We start from the raw sequence: 26,137 nt of genomic DNA on the forward strand, positions 1-26,137 counted from the left end.
TGCATAAAGTGAGGGCACATTAAATGAGCTATGTGCTGATTGCACACATTAACTGTGCGAGCTGTTCACTCCCTCTGCATTCAAAGCACTGCTATGGCTCAGTTGGCACATCATGCAGATAATAGGCATGCAAGTGTAATCAGCGAAACTACCCTATCCGAGAACATCTTGGTTACAATTTGTGGCCCACTGAAATGAAGGAGGGCCACTTATGTGGCCCACTTCCTAGCCTAGATTGTCCATTGCTGGTCTAGCCTCAACCCTGGATATCTTCACAGTTACCCAGGATCCATGTATGAAGCCTAGACCCATAACCCTTTTGGGAGGCCACAAACTTCCCTCTGTTAAGGGGAAAGTATGATGCTAACCCCGCATATTCAACCTCAAAAGTTCTGAAAGCTGCATCCCACTTTTGGAGGGAGGAGGGGGAGGGAGTTCTTTCCATGTAATAGTGTACCCCACTCTGGAGCCAATCCCATAATACCTTACTCAGGTGAGTAACTGTTAGTCTCAGGAGCAGTCTGGGTCAATGAAACTACTTGCCTAAATAGGCACAGCTCACATGAGTCAGACTTTGTGGCATCAGACTCTTTGCTAGTCACAGAAAAAAGCTACAACACATCTAGCCAGGCCCACCGACCAGAGGGCGGGTGGGAGGTTCTTTTTAAAGGAAACCAGAACTCTGGCTGCCACCACTGCAACTTCGGCAGTGATGGCCAATGGAGCTCCAGGCCCCTCTGAAGTGCTGCTGCAGTGCTGCTCCGCATGGTTTGGGGGGCAGGGGCACCACAGTCTGAGTGGTGTTAAGGGCTGACTGCCATTGGCCTACCCCTTCCACCCTTGGACCCATCCCTTCTGGGTCACAGAGCCAGGCCCTCCTCCTACTTTGCTCTGGAGGCTGTCGGTGGCTCCACTGAACCTAGCCAATTTTTTTAGTAATCCAACTCTTCCAACATTCATGTTTTTTGGTATCAGAAAATGTATCTAGTTCAGTGGTGTCCAAAAGAAATTTAATGATCGCCACAGCTCCCCGCCCTGAACCACAAGCTAGGCACCCACCCCCTGCCGCCAAGCCAGACACGCCCCCCCCCCCCCCCCCCCAAACTTCCAGTAACTCACCAAAGCCGCTGCCACTGCTGGAGCCATGCCGCATGAGCTGCCCTGCGGCTGGAGCTGCAGCCATGCCTGGGGCCACACCGCAAGCCATGTGGGGCTGCCAGAGCTGCAGGAGGAGCCATCTCTGCCACGCGCTTGTCCCATCAAGCGGTGGGGCGTGTGCACGGAGCGGGCAGAAGGTGCTCCACATGTGCAGCTCACCACACTCCGGTGTCCAGTTTGCTGAATGTGGAGAATCGAAAGCGTACTGGACACCATGAATCTACCCAGACCTTTTACAATATCTTCATTAGTTCGCAGGTACAATAAATTTTGAAAAGATATCAGATCTCATAATTTGTTAAGGTTGTGCCTTACTATTACAACAGTTTAAGATGAATAGTCATAAAGAATGAGAAAAAGTTCAGCAGCACTGATCAAATGTGCCCCAGATGATACTGTCTTTTTAAAAAAAATATTTTAATAAAACTTCAACCCCTTAATAGCACTATTAACTCAAAATAAAATGCCTGGCCAAGTACAAAGAGGACTTAAAATTACAGAAAGCCATTTGTCAATTAATGTCTCAAACTTTCCACATAGCTTTGTTTCCCCTTTCCAGATGTAAATTAAGTGGAAGATGAAAACAATAACCACTGCTCCCAAGAGTGGAAAATGTAATATCGTATTGTATAGTACTTCTATTGAGTCAGATGCAAAGGAGGGTCTGTTACAGATGATCACATCAATAGTCCTTCTACTAACAATTCTCTACAAAAGCTTTGACAAGATGTATCAGGATAACTCGGAAAACCAAATTTAACTCTAAATGGTTTGGATTTTGTGAATAAATTGTCAATAAGGAATTATAAAAAAAATTACCTTTTACAGGGAGAGAATATACTCAAAGTCTAAAATTACCTAATACAGGTTGAAACTCTCTCATCTGACATCCTTGGGACCTGACCATTGCCAGAGGAGAGAATTTTCCAGATGACGGGAGGTTGATATTTTCTAGCACATTAGTAACACTTCCACTACCTCCTGGGCTTGTAGAAGATATTTAGGGGAAATTACAGTTAAATATCAGCAAAGAACACTGAGAGCCAGGACTGGTGGCTGCAAACAAACTTTACAGGACCACAGGAAACTTGGTCACACTCATGATAAGTGACCATCTGCATTATGGAGTTTGCTGGGAGAGAGAGTTCCAGATTAGAGAGGTTCAACCCGTAGTATCAAACAAATACCTTCAGGAATTCACAACAGACAGATTTTAAAATTGACCTGAAAAGGGTGGGGGTTTTTTCGGGAGGTGGGGGGTGGGGAGGGGTGGGGATGGGGCTTGTGTCCTTCTTTAAATACAATATTGAAACAGATAAGGCATTTTATTGTTGCTTGGAAGTCTCGGAACTTCTTTTTCTTTTTAAATTTTAATCGGGAGTTTCAAGTTTAACCTTCCCTAGCTTTGCCAACAGATCTCTTAGATGCTAAAGGCTGCCAATTCTGGTTGAATGTTTTCCCGGAGGTTTCATCACATGACATAATCTTTGATTAAAGATTAATCTTTAAATCCTGGTGACTCCAAAACTATCCTAGAGGGTTGGCATCCCTATGCTCAGAGCACCTATCTTGTGAGCTCTGACACATTTATTAAATGAGCATAAGTGTTGAATCTTTAACAGATTTCATTTCTGGAAAATGTTAGTTAAGCGCTGGAATTAAATGTGATACATAAAGAAAAAGTGTTTTAAACTCCTAATTCAAAATTCCTTCCCTTCTACTTGCTCAGTTTCTCTTTTTGATTCTTCTGATGTCATCATTTCACTGATTGTTCAGGCACCATAATGTTGCCCAAGCATAGACAAAAATCTAAATTTCTAATGTAAAATACGATCAAACAAATAAAACCTCACACCCCGGTTTAAAAAAAATTAGATGACTGGTACAGCCTACGAACGGCTGAGGCAAGGGCGAGAGACCTTGTGGCCAGGCCACCTGGAAAATGAACTAATTCAGCACATCTCCAGGAAAAAAATATTGTGAAGCCGTGGACTATCAACTAAGTTGCCTTCCACCTGGAGCTGGAGGAAAAGAAGAAGAAGAAAGATCAGTGGCTCCACCACCTACCTTCCATCAGTGAAGGTGCCCCCACAGGGCCTGTCTATTGCATATGCAAAAACACAAACACATGTATCAATGGGCTGAATCTGACCCATCATTTTTTATTCCGGTTAACTTTACCTTGTCTATTAATTTTTAACCTAGGCATGGGCAGCAAAGCAATATGAACATGCAAAAAAGCATTCTTCCCATCCTTCTGTCCAAGCACATAGTTAAACTTCGATCTGCGTAAGCATGCAATCAGATACGTAAAATGTCAAAACAATTAGGAAAATGTAGTGTCAAAACCAGACTTGAAAAGAATAAAATCTGTTGTAAAGGACGCCCACACTAAATTCTAGTCTTGTCAGCTCGAAAATCTTGACCTTTTAATGTAGTCCCAGACAATGCTGTACAGTGCTAGCAGTGTAATGTGTAATGTACAAAACTCATTTACTGCTGCAAAGACAGCTTTGTTTGAGCTCCTCAAAACCCATTCTAGGTGGATTATGGGACAGGGTGAGAAGATGCAAAGGGATGGCCCAGAAAACATCTGTATCAGACTTCCTATGCAGTTTAGGCAATAGCACAATCCATAACAGAAGTGACTTTCAATTGGAAAAATTACTTTTGTCCAGCTTATCCAATTATCAGGACAATCCATTCCTGGCTCAAGTGGAAATGACTGTTTCTATGGAATTTTTCAGAAATCCCACGTTGATAAAGTTTTTCAAAACAGACTGTACACTGACACCCACAACGTCATGCATGAAGAAAACCACATTTATGCACATAATTAACCAATTACATATTTAGATGACCATTTATCCAGTATGGGCACTAAATCCCCAATGTTATTAGTCAGGTACAGAATGCTTTGAAAACATCATAATCCAAAATCAGCAACACATTTTATCAACCTATTAAATTACAGTGGCATGAAGATCTTTGATGGAAGTGACTTCCTTTTATTTCAATCAAGTCTCTTCCTAGCATTGTGAATTCCGATAAGCAGCTTGTCTTGTCCTGAATGCGTTCTGGTACAGAACACATTCAGGACAAACATTACAGCTGGCACAGAACACACTAAACCATCTAAAAATAATCCTACAGGAAGTGGGCTCTGGTGGAGGAAATCTCTGTCCTGTTGAGGAAGTGCCACCTTTAGAAAAGGTCATGAGATCAACTTCATGGATCCCTGGGGATCTCGGTAGAGCCAGCTATATAAAAGCACCTTCTCCACCTCCAGGAATCCTGAGAAAGGGACTGTGTGGAAAAAGTACTACCAGTTCAGACTGCATTTTATCTTTTGTAATGGACAATTTACCATCCACGGTGTCTGATTTTCCTTAGACGAGGACATGGGGCTGGTCAGTTTCTAATCCATTCCATTTTCTGATGATCATGCCCTTACTCAATGCTACTTGTCTTCCATATCTTTCTTAGGTTCTTACTTATGCCCCATCACCATTATATCTGAGTACTTCCTAATTTTTCTTCATTTATCCTCACAACACCCATGTGAGGCACAATTATCCCCATTCCAACGAACAGGGAACAGAGTCACATGACTTAATCATGACAGAGCAGAAACTGAATCCATCTGTCCTATAGCCCAAGCTAGCACCCTAAATGCTGGATCTTCCTTCCTCCAGAATGCTGTTGTGTTTAGGTTTGCCACACTGCATGTGAATACTTGAAAAATACTGTTCTGCTTTTTACATCTGACAGTAAATGTCCTTTGAAGTTCTGGGAAGCAATGGGACTGCTTACGGTTTTCCAAATTAAAATCACATTATACTCCAATTTTTAAAAACACAGATTTAAAAATACAAATTACTTCTTGATGACAAACGCTGATCCTATTTAAGTTTATTTTATGAGGCCTTTTTATGGCTCACTTACAAAATGGGAATGAGAAATACTTAGTAGCAATGGGCCATTTGGAACAGGACAGTTGACCTTGGAAGAAAAGAGATGGAATAGAACAGTAGGATTAATAATAGCGTGGAGGTAACTGGGCCACTCACTATGACTGAGTGACTTTTGTCCTTTATTGGATGAATTATCAGACAGTTAGAGAAATTCAATCTGCAAACAAATTGGGAACAATCAATACGCAGGAGAGCTCCATACCAAAAGAAAAACCCTGCCCCAGAAACCTAAGGAGACTCAGCATAGGTACTGAAATTTTGGGTACTGTAACCCCTCCAGCTTGAAGCAGTTTACCTCATGTATTGGGTTCACTGGCTCTCAACACCCCACTATAAAATTGTTCCAAAACCCCAGGGCCCAAGAAGATGTTACTCTAGACGATTAGTTTAGTATAACTGCAATAATCTCCGTTCAGATTCCCAAACATTTGTGCCTATATAGTCATCCCTGATGTTCAGAGTGCAACATATTTAAGCAAAAAAAACAGTCTCTCCTCAGTGGAGACACATTTTCTTTTTGGAAAGCATCATAGGAAAGGAATAGTAAAATGTAGCATAATTGCACAGAGATTTACATTATTTAAGAGTTTATACATTGGGCACAGGTATTAGCATAATACTTGGTTGGGACTTTGATTTAACAGAACATAAAACAAAACAAAACCACTCTCCCTCTCTGTATAAAATAAGAAAAAAATTAATCAATGCCACAAGTCTGTACGTTTAAATTCAGCCCACATGACATTTCCTTCTATTTTAATTGCTTCCATACAATTTATATCTGCTAGTCACGCTAGGCCCCAGAGTACTATATATGCTTTGTTACAAAGAAGCTCTTGTCCTACAATAACCTCCATAATCAAAGTAAAGGAATTATGGGTAAGGCTGAGCAGACTGAGTGAAATAAACAGGTTTTCAACTTCATCCAAAGCATACTTAAAACAGGAAACGAGTCAAGCCTAACCATTGGCTCTTCCATCAGGGTTTGAGAGAGAAAACAGCAGAGAACTGCAAATGACAGACTCTGTAGTCTGTAGTCAGACAGTTGAAATCAGACACATTTATCATTCATGTACAGCAGCTTATCCTGCACACTGTAGCTTATTTACATATTATAGAGCTGACGTGTTTAGGAAATTTGCTTTTCAATCAGCTCATATCACTGCAGTGAGTTTTAAAAGTGGTTTTTAATACCAGCTCACTAAAAAGTTTTAAAATAAAAGCCCAAAGCTCCAAAATGATAGTTCTGCCCTCTTACTCTGATCAGCCCAAACAAGTTATAAATCCTTTACTCGTTTAATCAGCTCAAGTACACATTTTCTGGAATGATCTCAATCAAAAAGTTTAGTGTTCTGGGTTAACATTATTAAAATATTTGTAAAAGATATTTTAAAAGTAATTTTATTTTTGTTACCCGTCAGCTTATAATACCTGTTTGCATATTATCTACCTTTAAAAAATTACTACCTGGCATTTCTGAACACTACCACTTATGGAGCAATCAAATTTGCTGCTGACAGCAACAGATAGCTTTATGGATGACTGCTGTCATCCACTGAATAGACACAAGGGCTGTGTCTACACTTGCATTCCTCTTTCAAAAAAGGTATGCAAATGAGGGAAATTGAAAATGGAAATGAGGTGCAGATTTGCATATCTGGCACCTCATTTGCATATTCTTATTTCAAAATAGCTTCTTTAGACAGAAGAAAACCAGTGTAGATGCAGCTCTTTCGAAAGTAAACCCCATCTTCGAAAGAATCCTTCTTCCCTTTATTTTATGGAAGTGCACCTCATTTGCACTTTCAATTTCCGTCATTTGCATACCTCTTTCAAACGAGGAATGCAAATGTAGACACAGCCAAGGGCTACGGTTACACTACAGCGATCTGTTGACAGAAGTTACTGTCAAAATAGATTTCCTGATGAAATGTCTGTTGACAGCACGCAGCCAAATTTAACAGCCAGTTGGGAGAGTGCTCCACTCTGTCGACAAAACAAACCACAGCAGACAGGACTGCCCATTGTTTCGGATGCCCCATCTGTCAAGAGAAGGCCCTCCAAAGCATCCACACAGCTTTTTTGTTGACAGACTGTCGACAGCAGTGTTATTCCTCCTGGGCTGTGTCGACAGAAGTACAGTGTAGACACTTCTGTCGAAATAAGGGGCTTCCGGTTGCTGGCCAGCTGTTTGAAGAGCTGCCATTCCACTTTCTGTCACCAGAGGGCAATGCAGTTTGGCAGTCCTCTGTCGACAGAGCAAGTTGTATGTAGTAGCAATCTGCCAACAAAGATTCTGTTGAGGTTTTCTCTGTCAGCAGAAGTTACTTCTAGTGTAGACATAGCCAGCCATGGCTGAGGGGCAGAACGCTGCCAGCAAAAGTGCTGAGTTTTGTCGGCAAACTGTTGACAAAACACATGTTGTGTGTGGACGTTCCACCAGTAGTATTGACAAAACCGGGATTTTGTTGGCAAAACTTTCTAGGGTAACCATAGCCAAGGACCTTAGTCCTAATCCACAAAGTTGCACTAAATGTGGAATTTTACACCAAGTTATCTAAAACTGTGCAACTCTACATGGGGACACTTCAACTCATAGGCCATGTCTACACTAGCCAAAAACTTCAAAATGGCCATGCAAATGGCCATTTCGAAGTTTATTAATGAAGCACTGAAATACATAGTCAGCTTGCACCTGTACATGTAATGACTGATACAAGATCTCTTCCAGCCCTACATTTCTATGGCTACGTCTACACTAGCCAAAAACTTCGAAATGGCCATGCAAATGAAATACATATTCAGCGCCTCATTAGAAGGCGGGCAGCCGCGGCACTTCAAAATTGACGCGGCTCACCACCGCGCGGCTTGTCCAGATGGGGCTCCTTTTTGAAAGGACCCCAGCTACTTCGAAGTCCCCTTATTCCTACCAGCTCATAGGAGTAAGGGAACTTCGAAGTAGCCGGGGTCCTTTCGAAAAGGAGTTCCATCTGGACGACACACACGGCGGAGAGCCGCGTCAATTGCGAAGTGCTGCGGCCGCCCGCATTCTAATGAAGCACTGAATATGTATTTCAGCGCTTCATTAGGAAACTTCGAAATGGCCATGCAAATGGCCATTTCGAAGTTTTTGGCTAGTGTAGACATAGCCATAGAAATGTAGGGCTGGAAGAGATCTCGTATCAGTCTTGCTTGTGTCATTACATGTACAGGTGCAAGCCAAGCAGATATAAACAGTTTTAACAGATATATAACACATAATATATAGCATATAGTTTTAAAACAAATTTAAGTTAAACTGGTGCAACTTCTGACTACAGACAAGCCCGTACTGATAGATTTCTCATGTATTTTACCCAAGAAGAACTTTTTTGGGAAATATTTCTGATGCTCACTGCAGAGTCCTTTTTAGCCATCCTTAGCTGGAATTTCCATCAGAGTCACAACAAAGCACTTTAGTGCCCTGGGAAAGCAATCGTGTTTGTGTCCCCTAGAGGCAACATATGGGAGGGTTAACGTGCCCACTGATTTCTGCCTCCCATTTAGCACAGAGGTTTTCAAACTATGGGTTGTGCCTCCCTACGAAGAATGTGCTCTACAGGAGCCAGCAGATCAGAAGCTGATGGAGTGGCTCAATGCACTTGGGCACCTGGATCTCCACACTGTGGGAGCTGCGGTCCAGGCGACATCGAGGGCTGAATGCCATAGGTCCCGCCCCTTCTGCACTTGACCTCGCCCCTTCCAGGGTACGCAGCCAGGCAGCCCTCCTACCTTGCCCTGGGGCCCAAGGTGGCTGTCAGCACCAATGTCCCCGAGCCAGTCTGCCTCTGCATAGCCAGGTGCTCTCAGGCAGGGTGGATGGCACAACTTGCTCTGCTACAAAAGAGTTTGGTACCAGCCAGCAGCACCCTGAAAGTGGACCCTGCACACAGAGCCTGGCTGCTAGGACATGCTCCCCAGGGCGCTCTCTGGAATACTCATTCCTTTGGGCACCTGCCTCTCAGCAGCCCAGTCACTCTCTGTTCGCCACCTGGGGACCTGCCATTGCAACCCACTCACTCTGCCCATGCACAGAGCGGAACCACCTTTCTTCCCTTTACTGCCCCCTGGCTTCGGGGCTGGCAGTCACATAGCCCTGCCTCTGAGTTTGGCCATGTGAGCCCAGAGCCCAGCCCAAGCCTTGGGGACAGGCGGCTGCTGGCAGGGTGGGCTTCCTCTCACCCACTCTGGAAACCAATGCTGGGAGAAAGGGGCAGCTCCTAAGGTTACCATATTTCAAGTTCCCAAAGAGGGGTCACTGCTGGGGGAAAGGAGAGGAGGAGAAAGGAGAGGAGGAGCTGGAGAGCCTCTGGAGGGTGCTGGAGAAGATAAGAACATAAGAACATAAGAACGGCCATACTGGGTCAGACCAAAGGTCCATCCAGCCCAGTATCCCGTCTGCCGACAGTGGCCAATGCCAGGTGCCCCAGAGAAGGAGAACAGAAGACAATGATCAAGTGATTTATCTCCTGCCATCCATCTCCTGCCCTTGTTATGAAGGCTAGGGCACCATACTTTACCCCTGGCTAATAGCCATTTATGGACCTAACCTGCAAAAATTTATCGAGCTCTTTTTTAAACCCTAATAATGTCTTGGCCTTCACAGCCTCCTCCGGCAAGGAGTTCCACAGGTTGACTGTGCGCTGTGTGAAGAAAAATGTCCTTTTATTAGTTTTGAACCTACTACCCATCAATTTCATTTGGTGTCCCCTAGTTCTTGTATTATGGGAAAAGGTAAATAATTTTTCTATATTCACTTTCTCCACACCATTCATGATTTTATATACCTCTATCATATTGCCCCTCAATCGCCTCTTTTCCAGACTGAAAAGTCCCAGTCTCTCTAGCATAGGATACCTGCAGCAGAGGTACTCAGTGCTGGGGGGCTGGGCCCGTTGAACCAGGGAGCTCCAATTGCTGTATTTGGGGCTACTGCTTCCTCCACCCCATGTCCCTTTCCCACTGTCTCCTGTCCCTTCTCCTCCTCTGCCACCCTCCACATCCTCCACCCCAGTCCACTATTCCCTTCTTGTCCCACGCCCCCTTTCTCTACTTCCCCCACACCACGCCCTTTGCCCAGATCTCCAAACCCCTTTCCCTGCCCCACTCCCTCTCCACAGGCACTCATTTTACAAAAGATAGGACACTAGCCCTGCAAAACATCCAGCACATGTAGAAAGGGAAGACGGTTGACATTAGGATCCTAGAAGCAGTGTCCAGCTGCAGAGGCAGATGAAGTAGTTCCAACCAACCCCCTCCACTCCAAGCCCTGGCCTCCAATTGTGGGGGGAAATGCTCCCAGTACAGTCTTGAGCTCCAACTAGGGTGACCAGATTGCACATGTGAAAAACTGGGATGGAAGGGGGATGATGATAGACACTTATATAACAAACAAACAAACAGAAATACCTGGATTGTCCCTACAAAACTGGGATATCTGGTCATGCTATGCTAGCTGACATTTCTGGGCCCAATCCTGCAGGGTGCTTGCACCATTGTGCTTGATCCTGACTGCCCCATTGTTGCACCCCTGACAGCTCTGTGCTCTGGGCAACTGCCCCACCCTAGTTACAGCCCTACTTCACAGTCTATGAAGTCAAATTGTGACTTGAAATCTATGTCACAGAAAATGTCAATGCCGGGAATACAAACACATCCTGTAAATTCAGAAACTCCCACAAGTTTTGTTCACACTACTTTGATTCTCCACCAATTCTTATCAAAAAGATCTATGACATGATTTTAGGTTCTGAAGGGTCATGCCCACAGATTATGAAAAGCTTTGAGGTGGAAAACTAATACATTATCAGGCTTTGCTAGAAATTCTGCTTTAACCACTATTGCCTTCTCTTGTGCCCTTTTCCTTTCCATGCATACAGTGAGCCTAATACTGTGCTCACTTAAAATCCTACTTTAACCAATATGCGATTCAACAGGTGTAACTTAGAGCAGAATATATTTTGTTATCTTTTGAATTAGTTCTCTTAGCTCAAAATATAAGGTAGATTTGTTTATTATGTTGGACTGTATTGGAAAACATTTACATGAAGAGAAATGAATTATCTAGTCAGATCACGTTTACAATTTTCTCCAAAGAAACAAACAATCTGGTTTTAAAAGCACCTACTCTAAGTATTCATATACGCTTTTGGACATGAAACCTTATATTTCAGTGGAATTAGATATTATGTTTTATTCATATTCCTTCTTTTCATGATGAAATTGTGTATGTAATCTTACATATGGCAACCCTTACTCTTAGTACACAAAACAGACATTGTTAAATAGCCCATTTAGAACCAGTGTCAGTAAATATGATATGTCACTTCAGCTGCAGCCGCTCTATGGAGTCAGCTTACAACACAGTAACATAGAACTCCAAACTCTGCTCTGTTCAGCAGCTCTCAAACCAAGGCCCAAAATAGACATCTATCACTCAACAAGATGTCAAACAGCCCTCAAAAGGACATTCTAAGGCCTAGTCCACATTTACAGTTCAGACTGAATTAGCTACCCACACCCCTGAGTGCCAGAGCTGTACCAACATAACATCCCGTTTTGATGCAGCTAGCTTGACAGAAAATTGCTTCTGTTAAACTAGCTACCGTCACGTAGGAAGGTGACGTTCCCACATTGAAAGAAAAAACACCCTTCTGTCATGGGAAGTCATGTCTAAACTACAGGGTTATTCTGGCACAGCTACAGTTCTGTATCCATGCCACTATAATTCCCATAGTGTAGATGGGACCTATGAATTCTAGACACTGTTTCTGAACTGCCTGTTCGTTTCTGGTATCAGAGTACTGCCATTAGAATTTAATTTACACAACTGATTTATTCCTATACCTTTGCATACAAAATTTCATAATGGTAACAAATGTAATAATTTGCTTGTATGTTAAAATTATTTATCAAGTCAAAATATTTAACTCAAATAAGTTTGCTAACTACCATCTGGTGAAGTATTAAATTAAAAATATTGCAGCAAATTTTGAATTGCTAAAACTCTTGTTAATGTTTTTGACTCCAATTTGAGAAACAGAAAGTATCAAATTTCCCTTCAAGATATAGAATTGAATTCACTTGTTTACTTACTGTTAAACATAAGCTTGGTTAATAATCACCACTGTTCAATAATTACTAAAATGTAGCTACAGAAAAACACAAAGAACAATGAGGTTTGCATGTGTGACACTGGTGGAACTTGATCCTGTGAGTAGAGCTTTTCCAAGGTTTCAACACAGGCCTTGATCCTGCAAGATACAGCATAATCCTACACAAAGTGAAGAAATCCCCTATTCAGTTTGATTCAGCAAGAAGTCAGTGACCAACTGAGAGCACTCAGCACTTCACAGGATCTGGCACCCCAGTGAATTTAGGTCCGGTCTATATCTGAAGATGCTCCACTTTAACTAAAGGTATTATCGGAAGCCTATTTAACATTAAATTAGTACAACTTTGAATATAAATGTCTTTTTCGTATAGAGTGTAGAGTTTAGTTTGAATGCTTCAAAATTAATTTGCTTCTCCTTTACAGATGAGATAGTATGGGTGTTAAATTAAAAATGACCAAGCTTTAGATCAATGGACCTCACTAATACAGGTGATATTACATGCACAGTAGTTCTACAGGACAACTCACCTGAAGTGAAGATATAATTGAGGACAAACTGTTGCTTGTGCTGCTAAGGAGCTCTATAATTTACAATGGTGAACCCTATCCAAGATTACACCCATTTGATTAGATTATAACATATGAAAATGAGCTGATACCTGATATCCCTAAAAATAGTAAATATAATAATAAAAATAGTAAATATTTGTAAAACATTTTCATTTCTAATTAACCAGTTTTTCAGTTCAATGTTTTGGAGGTAATATTTGGCATGAAAACTAATTTCTTAAAATTTGGAAATCAACCAAAGGAACACAATCAGAAACTTCACAAATACTTGACAATCTCTTTTACAATGCACATTGTCATTAATTGTATGGAAGTTACTATGTATCCACACACACACGTATATATGCATGCATCCAAAGAGAGAGAGACTAGATATATGGATATATTGCTTCATACATTTAAAATTGTGCAAACATAGAAATATAAAATATAACATGACTGCACTCAACAATCTGTCTTTAGGAAACTAGTGTAAGCATTTGAATAATCTTTCATGAAGCTTCCTTTCTGCTCTGTTCTATTATTCTTGACCACCTCCTCTATCTCACATGTTTATACAAGCCCAGAATGCAATCCTGGCAACGTACTCCTTGTAGTTTGTCAGATATATGTTGATGACTTTTAAGCATAGATTTTAGCTGGGAAGAGTATCTAAAACCACCAGAAGGGCAGTTTTCCCTTCACATAAAAAGACAAGGAGTTTAAGGACGACTATTATTCCAAGAGTAAACTGACGTAATATAGCTACAATTTTACTATTAAATTTACCTGCTGAAGCACCATAACTAGGTTTGGCAGAATTCCATTTTTTTAAAATTATTCTGAGGGCTAATATTAATTCTCTTCTTAAACATTTTTTCAATTTTTATCAATTTTCACATTTGTATTTGGGATGCCAAAATGGTGTCTCTACTTATTTTTAAAAGAGACTAAATGTCCCGTATTTGGGCCCTCCCCCTGCTGACCTTTTCCAGCAGCAGATGCACAGGCCCAGCTGCTGGCTGGAGAGCATGGAGGTCATCTTCCCAAGCCTCAGGGAAGCGGTGGGAGTGTGGGGAGCTGCTGCATACCTGCTGATTCCCCAAGGCTCCCAGGGAGCGCTGGGGGCTGCTGCTCCCTGGGCTCAGGGAGGGCTGGTGGCTGCCACCTCCTTCCCAGCTCCCCAGGGCTTGGTGGAGCCAGGAGGAGCCTCCTCCCTGCCCCCATATTTCCCTGTCCTGTATTTGGGACAGGGTGATACGGTCACCCTACTCTACTGATAAAAATCAAATTCTTTAAAGTCTAAGTACAGTATGGTCTCAAGATTTGCAAACTTAATGTTCACTAATTCAATTATTTGCAAGTGGATGAGCAACCGCTTCCCCGGGTCTCCAGGCAGGAGCGCTGGCAGCCACCACTTCCCACGAGGCCCCGGGCAGGAGCGCCAGCAGCCAGGCTGCAGGCAGGAGCCATAGTCCCAAAATTTAACATTTGCGAGGGTTCTGAACACAGAACCCTTGTGAATGTTGAGACCCTACTGTATAATTAAATTAAGCACCCAAACTCAAGATGTAAAAAGGGAATATGTATATGAAAACATAGTTGTATATTATTCTGAACAGTGAAATTATTGTTACTATTAAAACACAAAAAGCCAAACCTTCCTTTTAGGACTTGCATACTACCACAGTGAACACAGTAGAGTTCCAAATGCATAACTGTCAGCAGAATGTGTCCCATGATTTATGGTGTTTATTAGAATTTTCTGTCAGAACATTCAGCAACAACTTTACTGTTGTTCAAAAGAAATGTATCGAGGTTCCCCAGGATTGATTCCCAATTATTACCTCTATACATTTCTTATCATGACTTTTTTCAAACCAAATTTAAATGTATGTGTTTGTGTACATGTATGTGTATATGTTTTTAATCCAGTAAACTCTTTCTATCTGGCATTTTATCATCCAGAAATCTCAAATAATCAGCATTTTAACCACAAGTAAATTTTAGCAACGTTCCATAAATACAGGATAGTGACAGTAAATACAAATAAATACAGCAAATACAGTATCTTTTACAGTCTTCAATACTACTGTTGCTGGTAAATAAAGTACCCTGCATATATTTTTTGTTTGTTTCTTAATATATAATCTTGTTTTTCTTTAGAGTTATGCATTCCTAGATATGCCTCTCTATTATCCAACTGAAAGGTACTTCAGCATATAGGCAGGACAATTTCTGTAATGATATACATATTTCACAATTTCCCGAGTCATCAAATCTGTTTAGTTTTGATGTGTATATTCCGATATGCAAATTTTTCTGTTTATAAAAGTCAGACATTGTTGAACTGCCATAAAATAATCTTCTGTTTTGTATCAAGAAGTTGTATATGTATAAAGGGCTTTGTAAAGTAATTAAATATACAATGATTGTATACAGCAGCCATTGCAGTGTCACAGATTTGGAGGGAATGCTGGCAAGGGGACCAGGATTATCCCCTACTCGTTAAAAAAACTGCCATGGACCCATGACCTTGCATTTGGACAGTCATGAGAGATGGGAAAAGGGCACCTAGATTCTAAAGCATGAATCAAATACAGGTTGAATGCCTCTAATCTGGAACTCTTTCGTCCAGCAATATTTGTAATCTGGCATGATTTTAGTCAGCTGGATGACCACTTACCATGGGCATGGCCAAGTTTCCCATGATCCCATAAAGTTTGTTTACAGCCACCAGTCCTGGCTCTCCATGTTCTGAGCTATTTAGCTGTAATTTACCCCTAAATGTATTCTAAGAGCCCAATAAGCAGTGGAAATGTTGGTAATGTGCTGGACAATATTGACCTCCCGAGGTCTGGCAAATTCTCGCCTCTGGCACCAGTGAGGTCCAGAGGGTGCAGGACAAGAGAGATTTAACCTGTACTCTCAAAGACATTGCAAACTGAGTAGCTTTCTAAAACACAAAATTAAAAAGAGTGACGATATATGGCCTCTTACGCAACACCATCACACCATACACCAATACCAAACTAAGCCACACGGTGTTGCTGTGCTTTTACATCAGTGATTGGCAGTAGTTTAAACACACTGATGTAGTTCACTGTTAGAGGACAGGTTCATAGTATTTTGGACCAACCACCACAGAATACTGTAGTACAAGGATAGTAATTTTTTATCTATTGTGAAATAGCAAGATTGTAAGACTGACAGATCACTCCTCTCCCACTTGGAACAAAGTAAAAGATTACATTAATTAGGGCAACAAATACTGTTGTGCTGTACAGCACTGGCTGCATTGTCGCACTAAACAGTAATCCCAATTGCTCTTTCAGAAGTGACCTTGGAATTTGCTATGGAAAAGTAGTATAAGGGGAGGCCTACACTACAGCAGAAGGTCAAATTATTAAAGTATGTAATCCCAGATACATTAATTACATAGCTAGAGTCAATGTACCTTAATTCAGGCTTCCACGCCTTCTCCTTCCAAGCACACTTAACCGAACTCTGGAAGATCGACTGCAGCAGCATCAATCCTCCCTGAAGCGTGGGTGTAGCCTTCAGAAAATGTTTGTGTATAACAACTGTCTGTAACACTATATACCTTGTTGGTCCTTTTTAGAAAAAGCATATTCATACTGTTTCCATTTGCTCCCTATCTTCTCTCCCTTTCTTGCCTCCAGGCACGTGCTCAAGAGTATAAAATAGACCAGATGTGAAATTAAACTTCCAACCCCAGCCCACTCACACTAACAGAAAAATTTGGGGCACGCCATCTAAATGAAACACTACCAAGGATTAGACTGCCTTCTCCCTCAGCAAGCTTTTACTAGTAAATTTTACTTTGGACTGTTAACATTTACTATAACATTTTTTTAAAATACATTATGGTGAAGATAAAAGCTGCAACCAGTTCCACACATTTGTTCAGTGCAAAAACTGTACTTTATGTAGACCTGTTTACCCTCTGAAATGAGCAGAAACTCAGAACACACAAAGAGAAAACACTTGAACCTTAGACTTGATTTAAAATATAATGTTATGCCTCCTATTATTTGTATATCATTGGTGTTAATAAGTCTTAGAAGTTGACACGTGCTTACTGCAGACACATTTCTGCATGTTGGATTAAATGAAATTTATAGGCTACATCTACACTAGCATTCCTCTGGCATGCAAATGAACAAAATTGAAAATGCAAATGAGACAGATTTACATCTCATTCCTCATTTGCATATTCTTTTGAAAGAAGAAAAGCAATGTAGATGCGGCTTTTTCTAAAGTAATCCCATCTTCCAAAGAATGCTTCTTCCAAAAAAAAAAAAAAAGGAAGAAGGGTTCTTTCAAAGATGGGGATTACTTTCGAAAGAGTCATGCCCACACTGCTTTTCTTCTTTTGAAAGAATAATATGCAAATATGGTGCCATATATGTAAATCCATGCCTCATTTGCATTTTTAATTTCCTTCATTTGCATGCCTCTTTCTAAAGAGGAATGCTAATGTAGATGTAGCCATACTGTCATATACTAACAAAAGAACCATGCACAGGCGTGACTCTCTTTCCAGAAATCCTCTTTATCAGAAGAAAAGCACACTTAAGGTTTTTCCACACATGCACATACAGCAAAAATGTTTTAGATAACATTGCAACATGAGTGAATGTGTTTATTAGTCTGCTTTCCATCCCCCAGTGCTGTGGTTTGGTATTTAATTACAGGGTGGGGTGGTCCTGAGGCTACTTATGTTTCTTCCTGTCGTAGCCAGAACACCCTGACAGGAATTAACATGCAAGACTGTGATCTCTACAAGTTATTGCTGGTTCTTGGTCAGCAAAGCTAACCAAGATTTATTGTTCATTAACGTTTCTATCATTACTTTCATTTGATCACTCTTGAAAATAAAGATATCTATATATACTGAATTTACATTAAAAAACTTGGCAAATACAAAAATGTAATGTGTACTTTGATTAAAACAGGACCACCTTATTTTGCTGCATCAATTTCCTTTTGCTCCTCTCCCTCACAACTTACTTACGCCAATTACACAAAGAAATGCTGAAGGCTGGATGACAATGTAAACTTTTGAAAAACTAGCTTCTAAGAATACACAAAGTTAACCTTATATAGGTGGTTTGACCAAAACTGTTATTAAAATAAATGGGGGGAGGCGATGTTAGTTTGCTGGGCTGTGCCCCACACTGGGTGGGAGAAGGGCTGTCACGTTGTTGGGGGGCTCCATTAGGGGGCTAGAACGGGGCCTGCGCTGGCCAGGGGAAGGGCTGGGGCTGGGGCTGGCATGGTACAGGGTGGGAAGTCTGGTGTGTGGGGGGGCTGGGTCAGGCCCCCTGCTGGCTGGGGAAGGAGCTGGGGCAGGCACTGTGGGGGTGCAGAGGGGGCAGGGGGAATATGGGAGACTCTTGCCCAGACAGACAAAGCAAAGTAATAGGCATGATGAACAAAATGGATAATGGTAAGCACTGCTCCAGGCTAACAAGGCCGGATAGATAATACATACCTCTTTACACCTGACCCTATCTTTTGATACTTATTTACCAAATGGAATGTAGACTACTATGGAAACCAAGTGCAACTTAAGAAAGGGACAATCATCTGCAGCAAATGGACTCGCATGCTCCCATGTCCTCTTCCCTTTCTCAGGTAAAAATAGAAGCATGACAGGAAATTATCAATATTGGTTTTGCATATTTGCAAACTATTTGAACTATATTTGCAGCTGGTCAGATTATGCCCACTGCATGAGTGAAGGTCAGAGCACAGGAGACCACCTTGATCTCAATCAATAGCCAGATTGCTGACAAAAGTATAGTGACTCATCATTAATACTACCATCGGCCAAACCTTGAAAATACCTGTTCGCTGAGTCCTAACAGGCATTAACAGAAAAACCTGCATTTAAGGGTGATTAATAACAGCACTGTAACCAGTCCTTTTTTTTTCCTTTTTTAAAGTTTCTGCCTTCTCTCTGCAGCTTTGCCATTGCTCTCTTGGGGACTAATCCTAAAAGATACAGAGAGACTTTAGTAACTCACAGCACTCCAAGCCCACCAAGGGGCGCAGGGAAGGGGAAGGTGGCCCTGGCGCCCGGTGTTTCTAAGGAGCCTGGAGTTCTGGCCACCGGTGCCCTTGCTTCTTCAGCAGCAGTGGCGGCTGGCACTTCAGGCCCCTTTGAAGTGCCACGGCAGCACTGCGTTGCTGCTCCGCTCAGGCATGAGTGGGGAGCCACTAGGACTAAGGGCTGATTGCTCTAGGTCCCACCCCTGCTGCTCTTGGCCCCACCCCTTCTGGGGGCACGAAGGCCGGCCTCCTCCCACCCTGCCCCAGGGGCTGCAGTTGCTGTTGGCCTTGCTGTAGTACTCAATAACTCACAGGCTCAGACCCTAGATGCATGCTTATTTGAACCATCAGAATGTTATCACCAATGTGGACTAACATAAAATGGCAGGAATAGGGGACATGTATTTTCATGTTTTGTAGTAACCTGGAGCAAAATCAAAAGTGGGACATAAAGTTTCATAGGGGAAATGCAGAGCTGCTTTGGGTTCCTGAATCATCCTTAGGTTCCAAAGCCATCAAGTGATGAAATCAACATACAACCATGTCACTGATTTTCTGCAAAATACAATCTTCACTCATTTTACTTCTAGCCTCTCACACGCTTCTGATGCACATGGGCATATGTACATACTTGCCATGGTTGCGTTCAAGCTAAAGGAGCTTCCTACTTCCCTGGAAGGGAAGTTTGCTAAATGGGTTAGGATCTCCTGTAGCCTGGACAGTTGAGCTCCCACACTATTTTTACATATTTGCATCACTAACAACGTTTTCTGGTTCTGCCTGGTTACAAACTGAATATCCTACCACTCTGTTTACAATGAACTCTGTCTGGAGGACAGCAATAAACCTATTAAAAGAATATCATGATTATCAGGCCTGCTTCACTGCTATATACAAGTTTGATGCTGATGTCGAAAATAAAATGCAATAATTTTTGGCCAGAATTATTAACCACAAAGATGCTGGATGATGTTGCCACACATATGTTTTAAAAAAAAAAAAGTCACTATTATAAGGAAACATGCAATGTCACTGAAGATATGGATGCTAAAAAAATAACTTCTACTTGCTGCACTGCAGCATTACATTCCATTCCATTTGCAACAGCCACCCGAGATATGGAAGGATGGCCTTGTAACTAAACCTAGGAGGCCTGGGTTACGTTCCTATTGTCTACCACAGACATTCACCTTAAGGTAGTCACAAAACTGTACTGTGCCTGTTTCTCATTCTCATTCTCTGTAAGATGGGGATAAAAATTCCCCGGCTCACAGATTGTTGTGGCACTTCATTAAAAAATGCAAAGTACTTCTGGATTCTCAAACACAAACTAGTACAGAAAAGCACATCAATACAGCCTAGCTGATAAAGCACTGAGCTAGGCCTCAGGAGATATGGATACTATTCCTGTTCCCGCACTGGCCTGCTGACCGTTGGCAAGTGACTTCACCTCTCTCTCTGTTCCCCATCTGTGAAATGGGGATAATGATGCTAACCTCCTTTGTAAAGCACATAGCAATATACTTACAGAAAGGGTTAACAGCAAGATATCTTTCTTACTCTTATGAGCCTCCTCTGGAATCCCTGCTTATGCATCTGACGAAGAAGGTCTTTGCCCACGAAAGCTGGTGCTCCAAAATATCTGTTAGCGTATAAGGTGCCACTGGACTTCTTGTTGGTCTTTCTTATTCTTGAACAGTGTCACAGAACTGTCTAATAAAGCATCCTGAAGGCAGACTCCACAGCAATAATGGACTGAACTAAGAACATGATGCAGCTTAACCTGAAGGCCCTTATTTCTTCTGTGAGCTTGTCTCAGTTATTGAACATAGTTTATTTGAATGCATGTTCATTAATACTTATATGGAAACACAGGGAAAAGATAATTGCATATCTCACAGAAATTAATTAATGTGAATATACTTTGATATTTAACCTGTGATATTTAACAGGCAGTCCTCAACTTACGAACACATCGACTTATGACCATTTATACTTACAACCAACCACCAGCTCACCCCTCCTGTGCGCCCCAGCTCACCTCCCCCCAATGGGGGGCTCCAGCCACACACCTGGGGCTCCCCTCCAACCCCCATGTCCCAACCCTCCCAGGCACCCAAGTATCAACCCCCTCAACCGACCCCAAACCCTGCAGACCCAGACTCAACCCCCCCAACAGCCGTGTGGCCCCAGATCCCCCCTCACACAGCTGGCTTGGCATGTGCAAGGCTCCAACCTGCCCCCTGCTCAAGCACCCCACCTCAGTGCACCCCTTTTCAACCCCCTCCCTGCCTGGCTCAACTCCCATGCAGCCTCAGCTTGGGGAACTTCAACCTGTGCCTGAGGCTCCAGCCCCCAGCGGGTCTCCAACCCCGCTCCACTCAGCCCCCCTCCCAGTACATCACCCCATTCAACCCCCCTGCCCAGCACAACCCTACCTTCCCACAGCCCCAGCTCACACACACACCCAGACTTGAGGCTCCGGCCATCAGCCACTGCTGGCGTGCACAAGGGCTCTATCCTCGCTGCCAGCTCAACCCACACCCGCCCCGGTTCACCCCTTTCAAGCCCCCCATCCCCAGCTGCCCCCCCCCCCAGCACGCACTGGGCTGTCAGTCACCAGCATACGCAGGGCTCCAGCTGTCAGCCGCTGCAGGCGCATGAGACTCTACCCCCCCAGCTACCCCCCAGCCCCGGTTCACCCTGTTCAACCCCTAATCCTCCACAGCCCCAGCTCCCGCTCCCTGGCACGCAGGGCTTCAGCTCCATCTCCACCACCCACCACCCCCGCAGCCCCGGCTCCAACCCCCTGGCCGGGTTCAACCCCCGCCCCAACCCCCTACTGCCTGGGTCCAACCCTTGCAAGCACCAGCTCAACTGTACCCCCTGCTGCCCTAACCCACCCCAGGCTTAACCCCTGACCCCTCCCAGGGCCCCAACCCAAGCCCTCCCTGACTTACGCAAAATTCAAGGTACACAAGGCTTGTGTGGAACACAACTCTCACTTTCCTCGAGGGATTACACTAATAAGGATATTTCTGATTTACAACCAAATCGAGTTACGACCAAGTGTTTGGAACGTAACCCATTTGCAAGTTAGGGAACTATCTGTATAACCATTTAGGTAACTAACATTTAAAGCCTGCAACACAGTACTTACCTGATACCATGAAATCTATATCCTCTCTTGCTTTTAACTAAGTTTCCTCATATGGTTTACATCTAAGGGTCCTTTCTTGAATTTATAATGAAAAAATCATATGACAAACCATCAATCATGATGACAAATTGTATCATGGCATTGTGAACTGACAACAGTAGTCTAAGGGTATGTCTACACTATGCAGCTTTTAGCGACAAGGCTGTGTGTGAATGCTGTTTGTTGGCACCAACAAAATAGTTCTACCCCAATGAGCAGCTTTCATTTTGTGGGCATGCCTGTCAGCAAAGCAGAATTTACATTTGCCCTTGAGGGAGGTGAGGGGGTGGTTAAGTACCTGTGAACTGACAGTTTTGTTGATCAAGTGCAAGTGTAGACAAAGCCTTAGTAAATTTCTCCTTTTCATCACTATCAGGATAATTTGCAAATCAAGGATATAAAACAAAAGAAACTAGGGGATACAGAAACCTCACAAATAGTGAAGGATCTCAGCCTTAGGCAGACACCTTCCTTATAGACTCACTTGTAAACTGGTGTGCCCAGGTCTTCCTGAATGAAATTCCTTAAAATGGAGTGATCTGTAGAATGCTTCTCTGAGATTGTTGTGATCGCTATATGTATGTGACTTGGGGAGTTTCATAAACTTCTCCATTGCAGTCACAGAGGTAAAGGTATCTGTGTTGGTCTGTATCTTCACAAAGCAAAAAAGCAGTCCTGCAGCACTTTAAAGACTAACAAAATAATTTATTAGGTGATGAGCTTTCCTGGGACAGACTTACTCCATTGCACTCACACTAATTTCTGAGTTTCAACAATCTACATAAAAGCCTTTGCTATCTCCACTTCAGTATCGACGTGAGAAATATGGCAATTAGACATTTAACCCAACTTGCTTCCACATCAAGCAAGGCAATTGCCTTAAAGCCAGTGTTCTCTGTAAGCTGAGTGCTTGGGAAGCCACCCAGGAGAAATTCAAATGCGTTCCACACAGTAGATTAGCAGAGAGCCTGCAGCCAGCAGCATGTTTTTCTACTGCTGTTCCACATCTGTACATGCCTTGGTACACATAAAAATTATTCCACACATGGATGGAAAAAATTAGAATGAACATTTCTTACAGTCCCCATAAATCCCCACCACCACCACCAGCAGCTTCTATGTTAACCTCCTGGGAACATAGTCCAGAGGGGTAGCCATGTTAGCCTGCAGCTTCACAAAAAAACAAGCAGTCCTACAGCACCTTAAAACCCAACAAATTTATTTATTATGTAATGAGCTTTCATAGGCAAGGACCACTTCTTCAGATTTTCAGATGGGATTTTCAAAGCAACATACAAATGACTATATACTATACTGTATTACTATAATTTCATGTTCAACAGCCAATGACCTCTTTATCTCCATCCCCCATCCCAGTGACAAGTCTCTTTTGCCCATATCATCAATATTCCATACAACCTGGTGAAAGCCCACACTTGACCGAAACACCTGTCCCAAGTCCTTTGACAGCCAAATCCACGCCACACTCCGCACACACAGCCAATCAAGGTCCCTTTTACTCCCATGCAACGGACATGACCTAAGATGCTTTTACACCACTAAGTATGAGAGAGGTAGCTGTGTTAGTCTGTATCTTCGAGAACAGCAAGAAGTCCTGTGGCACCTTATAGACTAACAGATATTTTGGAGCATAAGCTTTCGTGGGCAAAGACCTGCTTCATCAGACATTTACAGATGCATCTGATGAAGCAGGTCTTTGCCCACGAAAGCTTATGCTCCAAAATATCTGTTAGTCTATAAAGTGCCACAGGACTTCTTGTTGTTTACACCACTAAGCACACACAAGGCCCCTTTGCCTCCCCCCAGCCTGTGAAAGGCCCATTACTGCTCCCTCCACATACACATAACTGATGCCAGGCCCCTTCACATACCCTCCCCAAACATACATACTGCCCCCCCATACACATATAACCCAGGCAAGGCCTCTTTAACTACCCCAACTACCTCCCCCCACACACACAGCCCCTGCTAGGCCAACGAACTACCCTCCACACACAAAGCCCGTGCAAGGGCCATTCAACTCCCCCTCCCACACACATACATCTCGTGCAAGGTCCATGTAACCACACCCCCACATACATATTGATCCCGTGCAAGGTCCATGTAACTACCCCCCCTCCACACACACAAACACAGACTGTACATGTCTGACCACCTCTGGCACACAGGCCCAAGGCGCCCTCCAGCCCGCCTGGGTCTCCAGGGCGCGCCCGGCCCCACTTACTTGAGGAAGTACCTCTGGCCCGTGTGGGTGAGGGCCATCTCCCAACCGGGCGGCAGCGGCAGCTCGTCGGTCACGTCGTACGACTGCTGGCGGAGGTGAGCGTGCTGCTGAGCCGGGCTGGGGGTGGCCCCGGCCCCGGCGCCCGGCAGGGAGGCGGGCGAGGAGTGCGAGCGGACATGCTGGGCGCCCGCGGCGCTCAGGCGGGGCGGGTGGCTGCCCGAGTCAGTGCTGGACTGGCGGGAGTGCGAGCCCGAATCGGGCTCCTTGAAGAAGGACTCGGGCAGGATCTTCTTCCGCCAGGAGCTGGGCTTGGGGTTCATGACCGAGTTGAAGAGCGCCTCGAGCTCCGTGTCCAGGTCCTGGGTGACATGGATCACTTGCTGCCCCGGCGGCGGAGGCGGGGGCACTGGAGTAGGGTTCATCTTCTGCCCCGCTGCGCTGGCAACCAAACTGCCCGGCGGGAGGCAAGGAATCAGCAGCGGATCCGGGATCCCAGGCGCGAAAGCAAGTCTGTAGCCTGTCGGGGGGTTCCAGGCAGTACTCCCACAAACGAGTCTATAGCCCGGGGGGGCGGGCGATCAGCGAATGAAGGGTGCGGCTAGTGCCCCCAAATGTCTGCACCCCGCGAGGGCCGGGCCGATCAGCGGCAGATAAAGCACTTCAGACCTGCCCCCCGCAAAACGTTACTGCACCCCTCCCGCGAGTGTCTGGCGTCCGGACCCTCAGCAACCGACCGGGTCAGGGGTCTAAGCCAGTCCCCTCAAATGCGAAGCTGTATCTCGCACGATCGCGTACGTCCGCGTCTGTCCCCCTCCGCAAAGTTATGCAACTTTCCCTGAAACTTTGGCTTCTTGCTGCAGCTCCCTGGGAGGCGGTGAGGGCTCCTTTAACGGGTGAAGGGAAAGTCAGGCGGGGGCCCCGGACGTTCCGAATCCGAACGCGGCAGCCCGAGGAACGTTCTGTTTGCCACCAGCGTTCGGATCCGGGCCGGAGTCGCTCACTTTCTGCCTCCTTCCCCGGCTGTAGAGGCGGGCAGGGTCAGGACTTCGCTTCTTCTGCGCTGGCAGCGCGCTGCAGAGGGGAGCGTGACGGCCGGGGGTGAGTCTGCCCTCACATCCTCACAATCCAGGCTGCGTGGGCCCGGCGCTGCGCCTGCTCCCACTCCCGGACTGTCCCAGGCAAAGTTTGCGGAAAAATCTCAACCCTGAGAATAAGGCGGGGCAAAAAGTTGAGGAGCGGTATTATTCATGAGCAGGGTGCCCCGGAGCTCCGCCCCTTCTCCCTCGGGAGCGCCACCCTCCCCCGGGCCTCCCCCTGGTGTCTCAGCTCTGCGGGAAGGGGCTCGCGGCGGGTCAGCCTGGCCCAGTCACTTGGAGCCCCCAGGGGGGTTGATTCGGGTTGCAGCTTGGAGGAGCGAGGGGCCTGCTTAAGCGGAGCAAAGAAGCCGCCTTGTCGCCCGGAAAGAGCCTGGCCCACCGGTCCCCTGAGGGAGCTGCGGCGGGCACAGACGCACCAGCTCTTGTTGCCGCGTCGGGCCACAAGTCCCAATAACAAAGCTGCAGTTTTCCCATTGTTACCATATTTGGTATCCTGGAGAGGAAACTCGATCTCCTCCCACCGCGCTTCCCACCACTGCGAGACGCACCCGGCCGGGGTGGAGCTAGCTCTGACCCGCGGGAGGACCCCAACCCCTGCAGGCTCCGCTTGGACTCGTGTCCCCGCGCGGGGAAGAGCCCTACCCTGCGGGATCAGGGGTGGGAGTGGTTGTTCCTCATGGAAGC

General features: G+C 44.5%; 1 protein-coding gene across 1 annotated transcript in view; it reads right to left on the minus strand.

Moving 5' to 3' along the window:
* The window catches only part of WWTR1 (WW domain containing transcription regulator 1), a 125,624-nt gene extending 99,751 nt beyond the window's left edge, over window positions 1-25,873 (minus strand). Inside the window, exon 1 of the mRNA XM_075004629.1 lies at window positions 24,357-25,873. Within this exon, the coding sequence (XP_074860730.1) occupies window positions 24,357-24,778 (422 nt within the window). The 5' untranslated portion in view covers window positions 24,779-25,873. The remainder of the gene's footprint in view (window positions 1-24,356) is intronic.
* Between the last annotated feature and the right edge of the window lie 264 nt (window positions 25,874-26,137).

This window comes from Carettochelys insculpta, chromosome 10, assembly GCF_033958435.1.
Source record: "Carettochelys insculpta isolate YL-2023 chromosome 10, ASM3395843v1, whole genome shotgun sequence".
Classification (NCBI taxonomy): Eukaryota; Metazoa; Chordata; order Testudines; family Carettochelyidae; genus Carettochelys; species Carettochelys insculpta.